Source organism: Calypte anna, chromosome 1 (genome assembly GCF_003957555.1).
Source record: "Calypte anna isolate BGI_N300 chromosome 1, bCalAnn1_v1.p, whole genome shotgun sequence".
Classification (NCBI taxonomy): domain Eukaryota; kingdom Metazoa; phylum Chordata; class Aves; order Apodiformes; family Trochilidae; genus Calypte; species Calypte anna.
In genome coordinates, this window is record NC_044244.1 from 138,481,089 (window position 1) to 138,504,749 (window position 23,661).

The 23,661-nt window shown below is 42.0% G+C and overlaps 1 protein-coding gene across 1 annotated transcript in view; it reads left to right on the forward strand.

The window, feature by feature from the left end:
• Positions 1 to 23,661, forward strand: part of SH3RF3 (SH3 domain containing ring finger 3) — a 252,996-nt gene that overhangs the window by 173,058 nt on the left and 56,277 nt on the right. The window contains exon 4 of the mRNA XM_030458181.1: positions 19,806 to 20,174. Within this exon, the coding sequence (XP_030314041.1) occupies positions 19,806 to 20,174 (369 nt within the window). The remainder of the gene's footprint in view (positions 1 to 19,805; positions 20,175 to 23,661) is intronic.

Sequence of the window (23,661 nt, forward strand, 5' to 3'; positions counted from 1 at the left end):
GCTCACAATGGTGACTTTTACAGAATGAGTCACACACAATATGTTCTGTCAGGGAGAGTTTGCATTATTTTTCTATCTTATTTTGTTCCTGTCCTTCGTCTCCAGTAGAAGTCATTTGGGCTGATAATTTATGTTTTAATTTGTCTACAGAAAAACACAGCATAATCAAATTGATTCTCAAGGTGCCTTCTGTCCTGAAATAAACATCTTATTAATAATCCCTGTGGTTTGAAGTCATATTCTTGCTGGGAGGAGTTTTGGACCTGCAAAGAATTCAAAGTCCTAACTAAATTTCTTTTATTTACCATCTTTAAGCAAACTACTTCTTTCTTAATAACTGCAACTACTATCTCTGTTTGGAAGTTGTGTTGTGCTGCTATGTGTAAAACTGCAAATAATGAAGAATAAAGTTTAATTAAAGATTAAAGTGTCTGGGAGTGAAATTTGAGAGCAATGGTGTGCCGGGCATTTGGAGGGACACATCTTGCTCGGATGGGCAGGAACTGGGAATTTAAAAAGCTGAGCTGTTAGGCCAAAATTTCTGACTGCAGCCCCCAGTGCAAAAGAATTATTGACCAAGATCAAGAAGCCTTATGAGTCAGTGGTAGAGCAAGGCAATTATGTCGAACACTACTGTGACTGTAATATCAGCAAATTACCATTGATGAAGTGCCAGCCCATTGTTAGAATGTTTTACGGCAGCAGGGGCACTGAAAGCTGTGATTAAGTAGTATTAGGAATTTTAAAAATTCTTTTTACAGAGCAGTGAAGCAGGGTAATGGGGATCCTCTCCTGTTCCTCATACTCAAAAAGAGAAAAAAAAAAAGTGGAAAGGAGATCTAGGAGAAAGGGAGAGAGAAGGGGCAGAGCTGCCTCTTTCCATGCCCTGGAGCACAGATCCACAAGACTCCCTGGAGACTCAGAGGAAAAGAATTCTTGCAAGTCAGTGTTTAAAAAGAGTTCAGCCAAGAGGAAAAAAAAAAAAAAAAAAAAAGTGAAGCCAAATGCATTTCTTAAATGAAACAACAATTTTTCATACCAAAATTAGCTTTGCAGGACAGAGCACCACATTTAATGATTTTCTGCTCTAGCACTGGATTTACCAGCCATCCTAAAACAGCTTAACCCACACAGGGGAACCTGAGCACATTTGCCAGGATCCCAGCTGTGGTTATTGAATAGTGTCACAGAGGCCCATCTTCCCAGCTGAATTTCTCCTTAACTCTATAACTAGGTACTTTCCTGAGTTAGCCTGCAGATGAATGCAAATATTGAGTTTAGTGTCTGTGTATCTGCGTGTGTCCATGTGTCTCCAATCTGGCATTCAGTCTGAATGGCAGGTTTTGTACTGTTTTTTCTTTATATGCAGATCCTTACCTCAGACATTTCCAAATATCCTGGTGTCTTCAGTGGCAGACATCACAGTTAGAGTCTTGAAAACTCAGATGTGTGCATATGTGTATTTCTAGCTCTAAGAGATGTTTTGACCATTTTCAGCATCTCATTTTTTTCAAAAATGATTGTTGCCCTGTCCACTTCTGGTCTGTACCTTCTCTCCTCTCAGTCTGGGGATGCATGACAAATGGGTCCCTATGGGACTCTCATAATTAAATCAGCTGTGATGTCTGACCCATCATTTATATATGTGTGGTCTCTGTAGCAGCATACTCTGCAGCTTTCATGGTATCCTTTATTAAATCCTTCAAAAAAAAAAAGAAAAAAAGAAGAATTAGACATTTCTTTTGTGCCCTTTGGAAAAAGAACATATGATGTCTGTTTTTTAAAGACTGTCAAAATGGTTTGTTATAGCCTTGCTAGTATCATTTTATGCTAATAAAAATGGAGGCTTTTGAAAAGTGGATAGAAAGAAATGAAAGTAGATGATTTTAGAAAGGCTGACTTAATAAATCTCAGATGAGAGCAAATTCATCCCAGTAGTAAGTAGGCTTAACACTAATGAGTTCAGAATTATATCCATTAACATCAGGATTGATTTTTTTTCTGTTCTCTCCCCTTTTGTGTCAGACAAAAATGGAGTAAGAACCTTGTAAAGCTGACAATAATGTAAGCTTTAAGAGGTGTTCAGCTAATTTATGTTAAGAAGCTTTATTGATATGCATGTTCAAATTTTGCAATGACATTGTTTTAATATGTTAATTTCTGCACCTTCATAGTTTCCAAAAAGTTTGTCCCACTTGTTTTCTTCTTGCAAAGTATGTTGTCAAATTTTCCAAGTTTCTTTTTGATATCAGATTTCTATGTGAAGAGACAATAAAATACAGTCCCCAGGTTTCACATTCAAGCTAAAATACACAGAGTTTGTGTATTTTTTGAGGCTGCAAGAGTGACCTCAGTAAGAACCTACACACCTACTACTATTTTCACATCAAGCCATGAGTAAGTGTATTAGACACATGCAAAGTAAAGTAAATTAAGAACTTCAAATAACTGTGATGCAGTCAGGAAAACTTGGAGTACTAGCAGTCAGAAGGGAGAAAATGAAGCATAAATTATATAATAGCACATAATTCTATATAAGTGTTTACATAAATATTATATACACACATTCCTTTTAGTCTGTGGCTTATCTTTTCTACATAACAGCTCAATCTCTTATTTTCCCTTTTCTTCCATAAATGAAAACCTTTTGCTTTTGATTTAATTTCCTAAGTAAAATATAATTTAGTATGAATGGGCAATAATCTTTGTTAATTTTCAGTAATTTCTTTTAAGTTTTCTGTTGATATGTAGCATCCATCATGAGATGATCATTTGTACAGATTGTGTAAGACTTTCCTCCATCTTCAGGATACAAAATTGAGCTGCACTGTCACCTTTTGACCTAAGTGCTAGGTTTCCCTTATACTAGCTGAGCTCCATAGACCTTTTTAATCACTCACTCCCCTCAGGCTGTGTCTAGACAAGTCAGTGCAGGATTGCTTTATGGTTTTTGTGTGGGGAGAGCACCTTCCTCTGAAGTTCACCGCAGGTGGGTGCCCCTAAGAGGAAGCCTGCACCCAGAGGGAGGTGGGAGTGCTGTCACGTTTGAGTCATCCCCGAGCCCAGACAGTCATGAGACCTGTGGTGAGCTGTGGTGAGAGCCAGGATGTAAATTTAGAAAGAGCTGTAGGTTGTGAAAATTTGTCTTTGGGGAGCTGACAATTTTAGTTACAGGTTTTCACTTGCTTTTCCTCCTGCCTCCTTTCACGGGAATGAATTCCTAATTTAGTTATTCTGATTTATAAGTCATGACCAATCTTTTGGTTAATCAAAGCCACATCCAAATTGTTATCTCCTCTTACTGTTTCAGGGACTGGTGAACGAGAAATTGGCCAGCTGTCACATTCAGGAATATCTTTCCCACCCCAAGATGAGTAATAGCTGATTTTCCTAGATTTTATTTTGTAAAAATAACTCTGTAGGGTTCTATTTATAGAAAGTTTCCAGCCCAGCCAACTTAAGCACACAACCCCAGCAAATTGGTCCATTTCATGATTCTTTCAAAAGCATATATAATTTCTATATATGTATTGGGCATTTTTGCAATGCTTAGGCACATGTACAGCAACTCTTGGGGAGGTTTAAGTACAATCTTTACTACCTGTTAACTTCTTTATTCTGCTCCTGTGATAACTGAGCCACGGGTGTTGAGGAAGTCTCTTCCACCAACAAAAAAGTAGAAGTTCATGTGGTCCTGCAGTGTACCAAGCAGAAAAATAACTCAGGTAAAGCATCAGGCCATTTGACCTTGTATCTGCTCAGAAGTACCAACCAAATGGATAACACATCATTTAGGTTTAGCAACAAACATTCTGGATTTCCCAGTGGCGCTCAGCAGCCTCAGAGCAGACAAGCAGTGGAGTGAAATGTTTCTGCAACTGTGCAGGTTTCCAAGGGCTAAAAATTATCATACCCCAGTGAGTGTACCCAGTAGCTCTAGAGCACACCATCAGTGATCCTCTCTCTGGAGGAGGTATGAGAACAGGGCTTTTGTCTTTTCCAGCCATTGATCGCCTCTGACAGCTTCTAAAGATTGCTTCAGCACTGCTGAATTCCTGGGATCTTTTTCCCTTTGAAAAAAGGAAAGTATCTTTCTGTCTCACTTACCTAGAGCTAATGCATGAATGTATATTAAGAAACTGTATATCAGTAGACCCATGATGTGTCTAGCCATTAATAAAAAAAAAAGATTTCATTTTTTCTCACACATTCTTCATTTTATTTCCTAGTGTCCTTGTTAATTTATGTTGCACATCCTGATTAGCTTCCTTCTTGGGGAGCTTTCCTGGTGCCCTAAAACTCACATAGTGGTTTTCTTCAATCCAAATGTAGACATAGAGGAGTGAGTGGTTTGGAAGATGCCCTTGGCAAACTGGCTGTCTTCTCTGCCCCTTGGCTGGTGACCACAGCCCTTTGAGCAAAGGGCAGTGTGTTTCCATGTCTCAGCTGGTGCTGGGACTGCCAGAGAAAAGTAGGTCCAATGTTAAAATCCCAGCCCATGAAAGAACCTGGAGGAGGTGGGAACACACGTTATCCTTTGCTGTGCCTGGGGTGGGCGGGATGATCTCCATCAGAGGGACAGAATGGACAGGTGACATCAGTGATACCATAAATGATCTGCTGGGGTGTGCCTTTTAAAGCCCCTTCTCATCTCTGATTCCAGAAGCTAGCATGTTACATAAATATTATTGTTATAATGAAGAGTCACAAAATGCATTTCAGCTTGACTCAAGCTTTTAAAGAGGAGAAGGTTCAAGAGGAATAGTTTCCTAATAGTATGAAGCTATGAACTTTTTTTTTACCTCTTCCCTTACTTATTATTGTGACAGATATGGATTGGTCAAACTGTCTTTATTCTAGACCTGGGGGTGCATGTGTGTGCCGAATGCATGCTTCAAACAACAAAAATAACATATGAAGTTGATTTTTAGCCTAAAAAATGTCATTAGCTATGCCAAAACCAGATGTTTGAGTGAAGTTTCAAATCCTCTAACATTTTCTTAGGTGTTAGAGCTGAACGTTGAGAAAACCAAGTTCAAAGGGACAGAGAAAGAATCAATAAAGTAAATTAAAAACAAAATTCTGAAATGGGAGGGTAGTTGGAATTAATTTGGAGATCTCCATCTTTTCCAGTTTTTCTCTAGAACACAGAGGATTCTTAAAGGCTCATCCCTTTGTGTTTAGTCTGTCCTGCAGAAGAAATTACAAAGGGGTCCTTGCTTTTGCTTACTTTGTTTCTTTACAAAGCAGACCAGCCATTGTTTATTTTATGTTCTGCTGCACCATTTTTGAGTGTAATACTCACAGTATTTTAATCTGGCAAAAGTGCTGCTGCCAAAGGGACTGTCTTACTTTTGCCTCATCTGTGACAACACTTTCTTTCTGCTTTCCTTGTTCCAGGGCTACTAGACATATGGCTGTGTGCTGAGATAGATCAGGGAATTCACCCTGTTGAAAGTTACTCATTTAAGCTGTCATAGTTTGTGGGGTTTTTTACTTTCTAGTCATACCTGTTCCATTTACTGCATAGCCATCTGAACATCTATGCTGATATAAGGCAGAAAGTGGGAAGATGTGAAAGGAGGATATGTGGCATCTCATACTCACTGTAGGAAAACATCACTGAGGCAGCAAACCCAACCCACAGATACCCTGAGGGCAGTGTTGCTGCTGAACTTCTCTCTAAGCCATCAGGCCCAAAAGGTCAGGAATCTGGGGCTTCATACAAGCAACCTCTTCTACCTTCTGGCTCTCCCTCAATTTATTTAATTATTTTATTAGGTTATAATTTTATGACAAATCAGCACTAGGTACTCCATGAACAAAGCTAATAATATTATCCTGGGTTTGAGTAAGGCTGGAGGGAGTGTCCTGCTCTAAATCTGACTTTGATGTCGTCCAATCTGTTTAGACACAATTTAATCAAATTGACAGGAAATTTCATGAGACAGATTTCCATAATAGAATTTTTCCATAACAGTTTTTCTGGAAACCTTGGGACAAAGCAGGAGAGGCACCAGAGCATTCAGTCATGGACTCATGCTGGAGATGCTCTCTTACCCTGTGACTAAAGGGAGGGCACTGAGGGAAGAGACAGCTGTGCCTTATGTTACTGTTTCCAGAGAGCAAAACAACCCTGCAGAAAAAGGGAGAGTGCTCCCTGCCCTTGCTGATGTGGAAAGTAAAGCTCATTGGCAAGTTTCTTGATGGTCACGTTCTTGGTCTGGTATGCTTCTACCTGGTCAACAGAGTAGGGAATTTACAGACATTTCTTCCTCTTTTGTCCTGTTTTTTCCTGGCCCAGGAAGAAGGACTGAGTGTTTTCCCTTTGAGAGCAGAAATAAAGGACTCAGTATCTTCCTTCCTTTCTCTTGTCTAGTGCTTAAGAGATGCTTGCCTATTCCCAGCCAAAGCCTTTCCCTTCCATAGGTGTATTGCTCTGCAGAAAGAAGTGTGGTTGTATTGATTTGCTGGGTGCCTGTTTTTCCTTTCCCTCAATATATGAATTACTAGTGTGGAAGGAGGGCCATACAGATGACTGCTACCCCATTACTGGCAGTCTCCCAGGTCATGACAAGGTCTGGGAACTCTTGGTACTGGCACTGGACTTCTCTGCCCCACAGCAGCTGTGGGATTGTCATGGATTAACCCTGGCCAGCTCAGTTTGGGCCCATGCTCTGTCTGAAGCACAAGGATTTGTCACCTAGGGATCCCTGAGGGCACAAAAGCACTTCTGAGGGCTGAGTTTGTCACAGGAGAGGAAGCTCCACACCACATAAGTGAATGTGCAACTCTGCTTTTGCAAGAACAACTCTTACTCAACACATACCTAGGGTTTCAGTGCAGTACACAGTCAGAGATAAGTGTTTTACTGCTCCTATTTGGTTAGTGGTTAAAGAGTAAGCAATGTACATTAACGGCAAGTAATAAGGACATTGCCAATGGGAATCACACCTTCATGCCTGACTCCATTTATCATGTGTCTGGCAGTCCTGCCTTATCTTTGGCCAATCTGATTGCTGAGCATTCATAAAGATCAAACTCTCATAATCTCATATCCTGATTATGACTACAGCCTTTTTACATCCTTAGCAAATGCAGACCTGCTTCATTCATGAACTTCCAGAATACTCATCTGCTGCCACTTCTTTCTTTCTTCCTGATGCTCTTTTCTATCTTATAGAGCCCGTACAGCTTGCAAAGCTTTGATTACTAATTAGTCCCTCTATCTCTTGTCTTCTTTGCACTACTGAAAGGTCAACCCTGTCTTTGATCAGCCAGTGATGCCAAGCACTCTGTCAGCTTTTTCAGAATCTCGTTTTCTTCCATAGTGTCCTGTTCATCTCTGTTGTGGTGAAAGCTTCAAAAGCACACAGACATCTGCATCAGCATTGCCTCTCCAGACTCCTCTGAAAATTGTTTTTGGCTGTGATGGTTACATAGGCTTTTGTGGTGTCTTCAAAAGCCTCTGTCCATCCTGCTGATAAGACTGTCTCAGACTGTATATTTTGTCTGTATCTGTATATTATTTCTTGTCCTCATCTTAAAATGTACTTTCCATGGGCCAGGAGCTGTCTTGTTGTTCTTTGCTTACATAATGCTTACATTATATAATGGAGTTCTGATCTGTGGTGGGAGTTCTTCAGCATTTAATAGCAAAAATAATAAAAATATTATTAACAAATGTCTCTGACTGCATAACATGGTGTGGTCACAGTTTGCAAAAGTTCTATTTCCTCAGGACAGCTTGTCTGTCTGTCTACAGAATGCAGGTGCAACCCAGAGCAGTCCATTTTCAGAAAGGAATGTGTTAGGAAAATATTTGAGCTTGAGTAATTCCACAAGCAGAAGAAAAAACCCCAGTGTTCTGCACTTTCAGAAAGATTTCCTACTGTGCAGATTTTTTGCTAGCCCATTAATTTCGCCATCTCAGAACTCAAACAGCATGGCCTTGAGCAGTGGTTTTCCAAATTCCTTCCAGTTGTAGCATGCTAACATAAACAGCATTTGCATATGGATGTCATAAAAGTGACTAATGCCAGCAATCATCGTACTTTATTGCAATAATGTGACACATGTGCCTGAGCATCCTAAAAGATCTGCTCAGAGCCCATTGGCGCTGAAGAAATGGCACACCTCTTATCTAGCAGTGACACCCGGTGCAGAGAAGGCTTTGACAGCTACCAGAGCATGAAACCAGCTTTAGATGAGCATACAAGAGGGAAGGGCACTGGAGGCTTCACTGCATCACACCACACAACAGCACTGGGTACATGTCTCTTACCCTAAATCAGAAATCAAGCTCAGGAAGTTGAACAAAGAGCGTTTTCTAGCTTGATAGCCAGGAAGTTCAGTGAACTCCTAGACTGCAGCTGTTGGCAAGTCAGTGAAGAGACATCTGCCTCTGACCTTGGCTTTGTACCCAATCATGTTTTAACATCTCTGATTCTCCAAAGAAGGCTACAAATGGTTCCTCCAGGCGAGGGGCAGTCAGTCGTGCCATGAGTGTGAGGCTGAATGCTGCCATTTTCAGTCAAGAATTTGTGGACTCAAGGGAATTTGTCACAGTTCAGCCTTGTCAGATTTTAATTCCACAGGATCATGAGGGAGGGTTATGAACCCAGTCACATCATCATATAGCTCAGAAAACACACTTTCCCATCTTACAGACTGTCATTCGGAGCTTTCAATTGCTTATCAGGCTTCCCACACAGATGAGATGTGCACACTTACGCCACGTGCAACAGCCCCTGCTTCCTAATGCCACCCCAATCTGTTTCCCAGCTTTTAACAGATACAACAGAAGCATAAAGGTCTCCAAGATAAGAGAAACACGAGTAAAAATTGTTTAAAATTATCTCATCACTGTGTAGAGTGAAGAAGGATGCAAACTGGGCCCCTCAGTTAAGGAAGGAGATTGAGGTGCTGGAGCGGGTCCAAAGGAGGGCAACCAGGCTGGTGAAGGGACTTGAGCACAGACCCTATGAGGTGAGGCTGAGGGAGCTGGGGGTGTTCAGCCTGGAGAAGAGGAGGCTCGGGGGAGACCTCACCACTCTCTACAACTCCCTGAAAGGAGGGGGTAGCAAGGGGAGGGTCGATCTCTTTTCCCAGGCATCTCTCAGCAAGACAAGAGGGCACGGTCTTAAGTTGTGCCTGGGGAGGTTTAAGTTGGATATTAGAAAGAATTTCTTTACGGAGGGGGTGATCAGGCATTGGAATGGGCTGCCCACTGAAGCAGTGGATTCTCCGTCCCTGGAGATATTTAAAAAGAGACTGGATGTGGCACTCAGTGCCATGGTCTGGTAACTGCAGCGGTAGTGGATCAAGGGTTGGACTTGATGATCTCTGAGGTCCCTTCCAACCCAGCCGATTCTAAAGTACCACTCCCCTGCGGGAAAAGAGAGTTGTGCTGTTGTGCCAGCACTAATACCTCTATGTGGAAAGGAGGCACCTTAAATGCACAGCTAGTCTCAAGCAGAGTTTGCACTACAATAAGCCAGAGGACAGGGCAGCTACGAGAATCAAACTCAAGCTGGTAAATTATGTCTCTCTGAGAACAACTCCCTATTTCCCTCTGTGTGCATAGGTAAGAAGGCCAGTCTCTCTGTCACACGAACAATCTGTGTATCCTGTTGTGCCACTGTGCAACTCAAACACGCACAATTCATTTCCCATTTCAGAGGAACATCTCAGAACTGTCCCTCTAGGGGGTCATCAGATGCTTGGGTGAAACAGCAGCACATAGTGTCCTGACTCACCCAAATGCAAATAATGAACCTAAAGCCTGGACACAAGTCTCTGATGACCTAGTAGCTTTTGTGACTGGTGGCTGGCATTCTTTGATATAGTTTGCTCACACCGTGTGACCCCAGAGCTGGTGCTGCATCTCTTCACCACAACCAGAAACTCTGCTTTGTAGCTGGCTGTAGCAGGAACCCCACACACAGCATCTAACTGTACAGGCCCATGGGACTTTATTCTATTTCAAATACCCTGTTCTGAATCCAGCATTTGGGAAGTAGCAGCCAAGAGGCTGTGTAGTAAAAAATGGATCTTTCCTAAATATAGTACACACCGGGCAAAGGCTGTTTATCACAATCCTTTAGTGCTAATGTGTGCTTGAAGTGTGTATTCCTTTTACAAGCAACTGAACCAAAACATTTTCTTGGCATTTGCTTTCATTCTTCATTTCACTCCTTTATCAGAGATACAGACAGTACGTTTATTTGTGTGGGATTCCCCACAGGTAATCTTCAGTTGCAGCACATAAAACTTAATTTTCCCCAATTGCACAAGATCTCTTATTCTACAAAAAGCTGTAAATCACCACAACAAAGACTCCTTGCTTGCTCAGTGTAGGGAAAGCCTTGCAGTACTTGAAAAATTACTTTGGCTTTCTCATGTTTTCCTTGTGCTGCAATTCAAAGAGCTTCCAAGAGCTTCTCAGGTTTATCCAACTTCTGCAGGTAACTTTGATTATGTGAGGTTCATGTAGGTCTTTTTCTCATTGTCCACCAGAACACTTTTGTGATCTAATTCAGAAAGGATTTCAGCAAATGTATATATTCTGGTTTTTTCTTCCCTATCCTTTATGACACAAAGTTGGAAGCAAGCATTTTCTTTCAAAAAAGACATGGCATTATTTCTTCCTTCACACAACTCTAAACAAACTGTTTTTTCATGGACAGTATTTCCAGGAACAAATCTCAGAGGATGAGCAAAAGAGCATGATGTTGTGTCTGGCAGTATGTGGGCACTCTCAAGAAGAGAAGAGTCCACTCAGCACGAGCATGATGCTGCCTGGTTCACAATCCCATTTATAATTACTTGGGTCACACACCATGATTCGATAGCCATTTTCTTTAAGGGTCCCAGGTTTGATGTGTGCATTGACTCTAAAGGGATCCACTGCCTTAGTTGGTGGTAGTTGACTTTCCAGTTTTCAGTTAATTCAATGGGTATTGTTGATCAAACAAGTAAACAACAGGATGAAAAGCCTTGTGGAACATTAAGGAAATAGGTAAAAAGTTACCAGAAAACTCTGAAAACGTGAGACTTAGCTCTTTTTAAGGAACAGAGGCTCTGCAGATATTGCTTAGAGATCACTTGTGAACCACACAGCTCTGCTTCAGGAACTGCAGTATCTTTCCTAGCCTGTGCTGAACTTTTGAGGTCAAAGCAAAGATTTCTGTAAATGAAGGGTTTCTAGATTTCAGCATAAAGCTACTTCAGAGAGCTTCTCTTCCTTGCAGTAACTGGTAACAATTGTTAGCTGCCAAGTGTTACTGAGGCATCAGGACTACACCTGAACTGACTCTGGAAGCCTCCTGAGTCCATCTTGAGCTCCTGTCTAGTGTAAGGCTGCTCACGCTGCTTCTGATGGCACCAGCATCTTCTGTTATTGTGTAGCTGAGCAGCTGGACTGAGAGGGAAAGTCACAAAGTTTTCCACTTAACAAGAATATGAGTGAAGGAGACTCAGAACAGCCAGAATGCTGGTAGCCTTCTCCTAGGAAAGTGACAGTATTGTTTTACATCTCCCATGGCCATTCCTCCACACATGGAATTAGAGCCAGGAGCCCAGGTACCCAGATGAACTCCCAAACCACTGCAGCCCTGGTCATTTCTGTGTCCTAGCTGAGAAACATTATCTGAGAAACAGTTTCCTAATGGACATCTTGTGAAACCTTCCTGGGAAGTACTTAAGTTCCAGTGAGTTTTGGATTTTGATGAAAAAACAGTCAGTAAACTCCTCACAAGCTCCAACAGGAACTTTTCTGGTATTGAAATTGGTGCCAGACAGACACCAGTCCTCCCACCATTGCAGGCAGCTGGAGCTTTGCCACTGACTTCAAAGGCATTAGGACCAAGCCTATGAATTCATGACTGCACTTTTTATTTAGCTTTCTGAATAATAACTTATAAGTAAAAAATACTCTGTATTTACCCATTCTTTCTGATGTTGAGTAAAGCTGTATTTGGTTCCAGTTCTTGCTTTCAAATGAGCTTTGGGGCAGTCATGAACATCTCATTATGAGTAGGGGTGTCCATAGAGGACAGATAGGAAGAAAAGAGAAGGAAATCCTTAGGCACATTGCAGACACACAGCAGATCTGAGATTCAGAGATGACAGATGAGAGTAAGATAGTCCTCATACTTGGAGCTGAAGGCTAGTTAGTCAGTATTGTTGCAAGGAGTGGAGATGCAGAAAGCCTACTTCTTTTTGGTGAGTTCATCTATTTTTAATGCAGTTGCATTTAGTTTTATTCTCTTTCTTCTCAGTGATTTGGACATTAATTTCTATAAGTTTACTCACTGCTTTTGTTCCTGAGCATACTTTGCAGCAGACTGAACATTTTTCTGGGATTCACCAAGCCATGTGTTTGTTCTGCATCACTGCAAACCATTTTTTGTCTGAAAACTGTTTGGAAAAAAGGGAAAGAAAAAAAATTCCCAGTTCACCACCCAAGGCTTAGTGTTTACTTCTGCTGCACGCATCATTTATTTTCATTCTGCAAGATCATGATGACACGCTCATCCAAGCACATGCTGTTCTAATATGCTACATTCCTTCAGCCTCTCAGGCTGAATGTTAGAAGTGACATTGCTACTAAATGAGAAAGATCTTGTAAGACAGGGAAATAGATTGCTGAGTACTGCTGCCTTTCAAGGAACCATGTTGTAGACAAGAATAATTGGCTTGCTTTTATAGAACTATACATAATTGTGTACATGTATGACCCTCATTAGGAAGAATATCTCCTGTATGGCTTGAGAGATTTCCTTCCTTGAGAACATGCTAACATATTTAGCAGGCTTTTGGAAACAAGAATGAGATGTATGCCTGTGACTGGAAGAACAGAACACTTGAAGTCTGAGATGAGTCCCGGCAAAGTATTTCTGCAGCTATCACTCCATGTGAATGTGTTCAAGCAAGCACATGCACTCTGCTTCTTGTGTTTTCTGGGTGCATGGAATAATAACTCTGCTTTCAATCACAGTGTGGAGTTACAGAAATCTATCTTCCCTTATGGATAAACCACTTGCAGAAAAACTGTTCCACATTTACTTGTCCCTCCCTGGCAATAAATTAGGAAAGGCAATGGTGGGTTGTTAGAGATTAACATATAAAACATTAAATCATGCCTTGTTTTAGCTACAGTATTTTTTCTTAAACTGTGCCTTATTAATGATTCTTCATTAGAAGCTGGTGCCTAAATGAAAAATTGATATAGGATTTTGTAGCTTCTGTCCAATTAATTTAAACTGTCTGTGGAGAACCTGTGAGGCTTTCTCTAAACATTTTTAAATCTGAATTTACAAAACACATAAAAGAGGAAAATTATAGATGCATTCAGTATGACTTGGTTGAAGAGCCTTTGGCACAACTTCATCTACTAATATCCCATTAGCAAGCTCTTGGAACTGCTGTGCATCCTCTGTGCTAACTTACTCAATGAACATGTAAAGAATTAGGTAAAGTATTATGTACTTTTTCCCATTGAGAAACCCATTTGAGTCAAAGGGTATTTTGCTGCTTGGCAAGAGTAGAAGAAAGGTTGTGTGCTGCATTTGCCAGTAGGGATAACAGTATGGAAAAGCTGCTTTAGATTTCTGAAATGCTGCTTTTTGGGGATGAAAATGCTTTCACAGATGCTGTCCTCTCAGGGACCCAGCAGAGACAGGAGTCTCTTGTACAGCTACTCCCTTGCTCACTTAATAACCTCACTGTGCTTCAGAACATAAATTATAATACTACCAAAACTAATTTAATGAGTGCATAAGAACTTAATATTTCCTGAGAATAACTACTCTGAAGTAAAAACACAGTAATAAAATCAGACTGTTTATTTTAATCACAAAATCAGGTATGGATCTTCAGGCTGCCAAAGTTTCTGCAAGGCATAAAATAGGGATGTGCATGATCTCAATATTTATGAACTGTAAAGTATAAAAATTAGCAGTCCCCAGGTGAAAATATTTTCAGCCTTTCAGGGTGTGATTATGAAGAAGTTTTATTAATAATTTTAATTTTCCTTCCTGCTCTTCTCAGTAGTTTGTCTCCAAAACCTTGAGCATGATATTTTTTTCTTACCATTCTCTTCTTTTTCATTAGGTAATGCATTGATTTGTGGGGTTTTCTACCTTTTCACTTTTAAAAGGAGCCTGAAATATTGTATTTCTTATCTTATGTCTGCATTTGAACAGCACCATTCTTTAGCCAAAATTTTCCATAAAACCTTACATAGCAGGTGAAGCATTGTTTACCTGAAAGCCTTAATAAACTGTACTTTCTGGTTCAAACTGGCTCCAGTTTAACAAAATCCTTAAGCACATGTTTAACACTGAGAATTCAAACAGTCCTGCCTTGTTCAGAAAAGAATGGTGCTTTAGTCCCCTTAGTGACACTTTGGTCTGCACAGGATCAAGTACACACTGAAGTATGTTGCTAGACCAGAAACAGAGCCAGGTGCTATCTTTGGTAGGCCAGATATCAGTCAGAAATTAATCCCTTACCCAGAGTTAAATGACTAGAAAGGTAATAGTATTCAATAGCAGAATCCTCCATTTTCCAGGAGACAGAACCACCAGTGAACTGCAAGAACCCAGGAGCTGCTGTGTATCAGGGTGTCCCTTGGGGGTTTAAACTGGGCTGGAACAATCTTGCCACTATCATGGAATAGTAAACATGCTGGCATATTTGTCAAGGGAAATGCAGTAAAGGTTAATTATTTAAATCTGACCTAAATTTGCCATTCTTCTATCTTGTTGCATAATGATAACAACAAGTTCCACAGTAATAATTTGTTATTTGAACTAAAACTATAATTAATCATGACCCACACTGGACAAGTAGCTTTTTCCTCACTCTTCCTTTCAAGCAGGGTATGTGAGTAGTATGTGATATAATGATATAATGTTCATTAAATCCCAGTGGGATATAAAGGGCATATTTTATCCTATATGGGGATAATTAGTGCAGGTGACACTTTCTCTCTTGTGTCCTCTCACCTGTATCAGATGGATAAGGAAACTGTTTACAGGTAGACCCTTTAAAACCTGCATATATAATGAACTGGGGTGAGTGTGTGTGTGTGTGTGTGTGTGTACAAGCATGTTCAGCAGAGACAAAGACAGGGGGGAAATCACCATAACACATCCTGCAGAAAGATGAGGTTCATCTAGAGATCAGTAAAAAAGAATTTTGGCAGCGGAGAAGTCCTGAGTAGGGCAGCTTAGTATTTGTACCTTTGTCACCCATCTGGTAAAGTCTCAAGTAGAATATCCAACACAGTCATATCTAAAAGCCAGAAGAAGAAAAAAAATCTCTCCCTTAGTTCATATTGCTTGGCTGGCTGGCTGGAGGCCAAAGTCATGACAGCTTGCATTGTGGTGGGGAGAGCAGTGGGGCTCCCTGATCAAGGTCAGCAAATTTTTAATGAAGGGAGCTTGGTTACTACTCCCTTTGTGGGAAAAGGTTGGCTGGAGGTGAAAAAGGCTCTGTACACAGAGGTATTGCACATGCACCCTCCTTGACTCTCAAAACCAGATGAGCTGGAGCTGTCTCCAGGAGGATTCCTCACATCTGGGAAATGCCTTCCTGGGGAACAGGCAAAGGAACTCTGTGAAGTGGGGCTGGTGTATCCTTGCCTCAGTGTGCAGCACCCTCAGTCAGTGGTCACTGAGACCCTATAAACAGTTTTACTGTACCCTTTCATCCCATCTCTTGCATGGTGAGGTCTCTCAGCTTTTACAAGGCTTGCCATCAAAAAGTTTTGCATTGCAAGACCAAGAATTGCAGGGCAGCTGAGAATATTTGACTTGTTGGCATTCAAATCCAAGCCTTATCACTCTAAAACATACATTGAGTTTTTTAGGACACTACCATGGTACGGAATGGATTTAGGAAAATCAGTCCTATTGCAGTCTCAAGGGCATTTTAATATTTGGGAATAGCAAGACCAGAATTTCAGATGCATATTGTAGCATCAAAAATGGGCAAGAAAGATGAGTTCTAATACATGGGGTTGTTGTAAGAGCTACAGCCTTCCAGAAATGTCAGATTCCTGAGACTGACTGTGGGTCAGAACTTTCCATTATGTTCCTCCTATGGAAGCAGATCTGCCTGAAGATGAGAAGACAAGACACCAGAAAGCAATGCTTGTTTACATATTCAGAGTTTATAATTAAACTTTTTCAATCATGTTTATATTTTTTAAAGTGTTTCTAAAAGTACTCTGTGAAGAGGCAGAGCCCTTTGCTTTTACGAAGTAGTAAGCAGAACTTTTTCTCTGGTAATCATAGCCTATTTGGGAAGTTCTTTCCAGTGTCTGTGGGCAAAACTGTTTAAAAACAGTTCTCTACAAAAATAAAGTTGTAAAGCTATGAAGCATTTTTTGTTTTGACAGATCTAAATAATTGTTTCCCGGTATTTCAGAAAGACTCTGACATTCCCAAACGTTCATTAGCTTGACTGTTATGGGAAAGGGGTTTATTTTTGCCTTTAATCTTCTACTGATATTGAGGATGACTTTGTTTATATCAATATAAGTCTATTTTTTATCACTCAATGTTTAGATGCTAAGTCTCTTATTGACCTTTTTAGCAAGGTTTTGCAATTAACAAAAAATGAGTTTGTTTAAAAATAATAGCTTTGGTGTTGAATTGGATTCCAGCCAGTAGGATTTTTAATCTAATTTTTGCAAAAGGAATTAGAGTTTTAGTGTTAAGAGCTGGAGCACTTCTTTGTTAAATGGAGCATTATCATAAAATCAGGATGTTCTAGACTTTTTTTTTTTAACTCTATATTTTTCTGTGTCAAAGAGTAAAATACATTCTTTTTTTGCTCGCTGTTGACTAGCAAAGTATTTTCTCACCCTCTGCTGTAGGAAAGAATCATGCATATTTGATGTCTTTCTCCTTCAAAATATTTCAAATAAGTCAGCTAGACTATCTCCATCAATGGGGTGAGCGGAGCTGTAACACCTACTTAAAGGAGGGGAGCCATCTGGTTTCCTTGCAACTCGGAGCCTGCTGGCAAATATTAGGTTGTACCAATTTAGTGCATGATGAAGTGGGAAATAATGGACATTCTTGAAAAAGCTGAAACAGGATCAGCTGTTATTGGCAAAAATTGGCAGGTGCAGTGCACAGTGCCGGCTGTAAGCACGGGCTGAAGTTGGGGAGTGCAGCTGGGAAAATGGGCTGCTAATTGAATGGTTGCAGGACTCGCAGCAGCTCTGACAGTCGTGGAGCATCATTAATTGGAGGTGCTTGGTTGGCTTGGTGGAAGCTGTCACAGAATGAAGGATCCTGCGAGCTGATGTTTGTTTTCTAGGTGTCAGTGTGTTCATTGCCTCTTACTCAGGCTGAGTCCTTGTGGACTCAGAAATGCTTTCAGACTTAGGAAGACGAGCGTAAGGCTAGCAATATCTATTTCTTATTTACATTTACAGCATGGTGATGGTGGTTGGGAGTCATAAAAGCTACTCAATTACACATTTGTTTAACTGCATGCTTCTGTGGTTATCTTCCTCATCCCTCTCTTTTTCCCTTTTATTTTCACTTATATTAAGTTTCTAAATTGGCTTGCCATAAAGCAGCGACTTTTTTTTTTTTTTTTTTTTTTTAATTCAGAGCCTGAGAAGACCTTGCCCTCATCTGAGTTTCTGGGATGCTGCTGTAATTCATACAGTGGTTACAGAAACAGAAATATCCTGGTTTTAGTCCCAAATAGTATCACACAAGCCTCTGGTCTGTGTGGGTCTCAAAATAGCAGTGAGTGCAAAAGCACGTGTGTGTTAACCATGGCTCCCTTTTTCATATGTTGTTTTTATTCATTAAATGCAAACATATCACAGTGCATCCTAGTTTAATATATAGGTCTGTTGGCAAAATGTAGCATTTTTCTTCAGCTGTTGGTGCCCCTTGAGGGAAGACCTATTGGCAATGAGTGCAGAAAGCAGCGTTGACTTCAGAGTGCACATCATGGATCAGCAGTGACTGTAGCACCCCCATGCACCTAAAAACTTGCTGTGTATGGTGTAGCTTTCCTGGATGAGTTATGGTGGCTAGGGGTTAGGAGGCTTCCAGGTTGTCCCACCCAGCATTGGTATTTATAGGCATGAGGTTATAAATGGACTGGATGAGGAACAGCAGGATGAAAACTGGCCTAAACGTCCTAGTGCTCTGCTGTCTCCAAAGAATGTAGGCCAAGTTATAAATCCTTTGAGAGAGGACTGATGAGACCAATTTTTCCAAATGGACCCCAACCCAGTCTCTCAGTGATCGTCATGCTCTTCCCCTGTTAGGGGACAGAAAAAATTACCAGAAAAAATACCTTCAGTTTGCATTTGCATTTGAATAACCTGTGTCAAGTGGCAGGCAGGGCGGTGGAACTTGAAGGTTTTGGAAGCTTGGACCAAAGCCTTGTGTGGAAAATGTCAAGCACAGGCCTGTGACAGACCTGGGAATAGTGAGACACTGATGAAGAAGCTCCTGCCTCCTTACCCTGGCTCTGCCTCTGCAACATGGGACAAAGTGTTTTCAGGAATGCTGGTTTTTTAAAGGCCAGTTTGGTGAACACCAATTCATGGTGCCCAGTTCCAACCTCTCTCCTGCATGCTTATTCTGTTTCACTTTTGATTTCCCTGGTGTTAAGGAGTGCATGGAAATAACTCACCCAGCTACAGAAAATTAAATAAATTTGGCGTCACCCTGGAGGTAGACAGTAACACTTGGCTTGGGGCAGGTTTTGGGAAATGAAGTCTGCTGGTGTGCCTCCTGGTAACCTTCCTGGCTGCCTGGGAGATGGCAAACAGATGATGGGTTTGGGATCTGTCTCATTCATGCAACCATGGAATCACAGAATGGTTTGGGTTGGAAGGGACCTTAAAGATCAGCTACAGCCTCCCTGCCATGGGACGTCTTCCACTAGACCAGGCTGCCCCAAGCCCCATCCAGCCTGGCCTTGAACACTTCCAGAAAGGAGGCAGCCACAGCTTCTCTGTCTCACTACCCTCACAGGAAATAATTCCTTCCTAAAATACAATCTAAAGCCTACCTTCTTTTAGCTTGAAACTGTTTCCCCTTGTCCTGTCACTACATGGTCTTGTAAAAAAAGTACTTTCTCCAGGTTTCCTGGAAGCACCTTTCCGGTACTGGAAGGCTGCTATAAGGTCTCCCTGGAGGCATCTCTTCTTCAGGCTGAGCAACCCCCTTTGGCAGGGCAGATACACCCTGCAGCAAGCTCTGCAGGCCTGTGTGGGCATCCACAGCACCCCAGGGGGCAGCTGCCACATTTCAGTTCTGGGGCCGTGGCTGAAGAAAGGATCATGGTGCTCCAGGCAGGCAGGTCCAGCAGGTGCCATGTCCAGCAGGACTTGATGAAAAATTCCTCAAGACTTTCATTGAAATATTAATGGAGAAAAATACCTTTTTGTTTTGTTTGTTTTGTTTGGGGTATTTTGGTGGGGTTTTTTTGTTTTGTTTTGTTGTTGTTAACTGAGATGCTTACAGAAATATTATTTTCCATAATAACCAGTTATTAATAGAATGGTCAGGTTGAGAGTTAAGTTTTACTCTAACATGAAGAAGATGTATTTTCAGGAGGCTGTTGTAAGAAAATGAATCTTCAGTAGGGATTCACTGACACAGGTCTGCTAAAACTCAGTGGAGCTGTGTTAAGTGAGCTATCTAAAGAGTATGCATGAAGAGCAAGCCTGCAAATGGGCTCTTAACATCTGTCCCTCCCCTTCTTTTATTTTCCTTAATAATTTTATTTTTTCCCTTTCCCTGCACACACAGCTGAATGAATCTGCCAAGCAGCTCATGGAGATGGACAAGACCTGCTTGGCTGCCGCCTCGGGCTGCGACCTTCAGCTGCCAGCGGAGGCAGCGGCAGCGGCGACGGCTCTGGCACCGTGTCCCGCGCCGGGCGGTGCCGGTGCCGGTGCTGGTGCCGCTGGGGCAGGACAGCGACAGGCAGAGGGCAAGAAGAACGCCAAGAAACGCCACTCCTTCACGGCCCTCAGCATGACCCACAAGTCGTCCCAAGCCGCCAGCAACAGGCACTCCATGGAGATCAGTGCCCCCGTCCTCATCAGCTCCAGTGACCCACGGGCAGCTGCCAGGATCGGGGAGCTCACCCACCTCTCCTCCAGTGCCCCAGCCCAGGTAAGGTGGGAGTGCAGGTGGGGTTTGGGTGCTCGTGGTGGACAGGATGATGTTGCCTCACTTTTTTCAGAATAGCCGACCCCTGCTCATCCCGGTGCTCAGCATCTGCTGTTCCCATTCTTGTGTTAATCAGCAGGGAAGTGTGAGGAACCAGAGGATAAAGCCAAATTTGACTCACAATAATGCAACGCATTTAAAGGAAGTAATCATTGCACCCCGTTCTCTTGTAGGAAAGAATAATTTTGAGCGATCCTGTTACGCTGCAGGGTAGCAATACCAGTGTGAAATTCACATATTTGGGATAAAAAAAAGGTTTTTTGGAATAATTATTTCCGTACAGATCACAGGAGGATCAGCAAATGTGCAGTACTTTGACAAGTGTTGTACCCAGCAAGTAACTGCTGCTCAGAAACACTTAAGGAGGCTTTAAACCACCAGACCTGTTGAGGATGCATCTCCTCATCCATGCTCCTCTCGAAGGAGGAGTTAGAGGAGAGTCCTTCTGGATATCCCCACAGGTCTCAAAAGGAGCTTCTGAGAGGCTGCTTCTGGGGACCTGGCAGAGACCGAAGCCAAACTCACCAGGAATGCACTGAAATCCCTTGAAAATTCCTGGATAAGGGAATCAAAGTGGTAATACACAGTTTGAAGATGCAGAAGATACTGGATAATTATAATAATAACAGTCACAAACCTCTTCTGCCTCAGCCTTCCTGCTCAGTCACCTACACACTTGGCAAGCAGACTAGCAGTGACAGGTTCCCTCTACAGACCACCACCCCATGCTCTGTGAGGCTTCCTAGCACTGAGATAACCTGAGCATGGCACGATCTTCCCACCCATCACTTCTCTGCTTAAAAAAGCAGCAATCCTGTCCTTTTTCTCTCCCTGGCCACGTCCTCCTGCCCCTTGCATCCATATCCTCATATTGGGCTACCTGCAATGGGCTGGCATGGAAAGCTGTCCACATTACAGCTGCACTGATGTGTGTGTAGACATCTGGGAGAGGGCAGGGCAGAAAAGGGGACAACACAGCAAATGGCAGGGACTGCCTTGGGCTGGAATGCTTGTTTATGCCCATTTGAAGTGCCAGGGAGGCTCCCCTGGAGGGCTGGTGTGGTGCCCCAGACCGTGGGGTTCATTCTTGACAGCTGTGCCATCCTGCCACCTGTGACACGAGCCCCCAGGATCCTGCAGCACAAGTTTGCAATGTGCCTGCATGCACAGCATGGTGTGCCACAGGGGCATCCAAAAGGGCCGTCCAAAACAGTGTGCTGAGAGGATACTGCCAGGTTGGAACAGCACCTTCTGTTCCTACCTCAGTCCCTGACCTCCCTCCACTGCCCAGCCACATGTAAGAGACAGAGAGGCAGCTCAGTCCAACTGCAATTTAGCTCATTTTCTTCTGTGTGCCTTTTCCAGGCAAGGTCTCTGGGTTGTAAGGTCTTCCCCCTCCCTTCAGCCTTCAGCAGGAGGGTGAAGTTTAGGATATGGCCCCCACAAAACAGCATGTGTGCCAAAATGTGCTGGGACATCTGTGAAGCAGCACAAGCACAAAGAAATGAGTGAGGGTCCCAAGCTTGTCAAGTAAATGACACTCAGGTTTTTGGCACTTGGAGTGACACATTTGGACTTTACAGTGATGTGACAGACTGTGGCTTTTCATTCTTATGCTAGTCAAGGGGAAAAGCATGCATACCCTCTGCTAGATTCATGTGAAAGCTCATTCTAAGCTAGTAAACCACAAAAATTAGACCATGAAACGGAAAGTGCCTTGACTATTCTCTATCATTTTGCACATCAGAACAACTGGTGTGCAAAACTACATTCATTGCCCAGACCGGTGTGGTATTTGGGCAGAGGTGGAAGGGGGCAAGAAGGGCCCTGTTTTCTGTAGCATGTTGTGGTTATTAAAATCCATCCTGAAGGATGTTTGGTTGGGTCCTTTGAAGCAGCTGAGAAGATGTGATTGGTGTCATGGTCAGAAGCAGAGCTAAAGCTGGGTATGATGAAGCCACCCCTGTGTAGTTGTGATTTGAACAGATTTGAGAAGGGATTTTGAAAGGATTTGAGCAGGTTTGCAGATGAAGCACCTAGGCACATCAACTTCACTGCTGGCCAAAACTATCTTGACCAAAATCCAGGGACGGGAAGAAGCCTTGGTGGTTCAGATCAACCTTAGAGAAAAGAAGTTTTCCTCTGTCAAAATCGCTATTGCAGCCCAAGAGCACAGCCATACCAGTTGTGGCATTTGCATGCATGGATACAGATCTCTGCTTTTGCTTTCTGGTTTGAGGGATTTAAACATTTTATTTTGCATACCTTGTTAGGAATGTGGATCTTTTGCAACCAAAAAAAAAATTGGAGCTGACATTCTCTCTATGTTCTCTTTACTGTATGAGCAGTTTTCTGAAAAATGCTTTGCTGTTTTAAGAGTAGCAGTAGAATAATCAGAGCTACCAATGTGAATTCACCTGCTTTCAAGCCTTCTTGTTAGGTCTACAAAGAGTCCATAATTCACCACATACAAAATGTACATTAAAGTTGTGCAGCTATATTTATATATTTATTAATCCCATAATAACAAAGGTTACATTTTAATTAAAAATGTCAGAAATTCAGTTCTTTTTTCTGCCATTTGCTAAGACCTGGCGTGTCTCTGAAACAACTAATGGCACAGCAGCACTAGACCACACAGTAACCATCACGCTGGTTTGAATCAGCAAAGGAAGCCAAAAACCATTTCTTCTAGGGAGAAAAACAAATTTACAGTTTCATTGCTGAATATCTAGCAGATTTATGCCTTTTCTTTCACCATTAGAATCCAAATTTTGCTTATTGTGTCTTTATATCACGTCCTTGAAATTTTCAGGCACTTTGTCATTGTTTATTTAGCAGATTTCCTTATAAAAAGAAAGAAAGGAGGCTTGTTCAGTTTAGTAGGTATGAGCTTCTCTGGTACGTATCAGGATTGGTATTTAGCTTGCGGGAGGATTTCTACCTCTGTGCAAATTTGACACAGTTTTCCTGTAGCCTTGTCCTTTGAACAAGCAGAATTCAATTACAGAAGTTCTTGCATGGCATCCAGTCCCCTACCTCAGGCAGCAGAGCTGGTGCGCAGCAAAGCAATCTTCTTAAAACAAGCATCCATTTTCCGTGTAGACCTGAAGTGTAATCTGGGACACCTGCTTTTTCTATGCTTACAGGAGAGGAAACAAAGACATTGAACGCTTCTTGCTCTGGAAACTTAAAATGAAGGTGCAAATTTTAGATTTTTCAGTAAATGTGGAATATATTCCACCCCTTAGAAGTTGTTTTTATGCACTATATTCCTGTGGCTTTTGTCAATTTTTGTGAATTGAAACCAGAGTTTCATGCCGAGCTGACATGGTTTGTTTTTGTTGGTTTTATGAGTTGTTAGATTTCTGCAAGCCTCCTGCTTCTCCAGAAGGGCACAGATTTATGCATATTGAGCACTGACATGCAG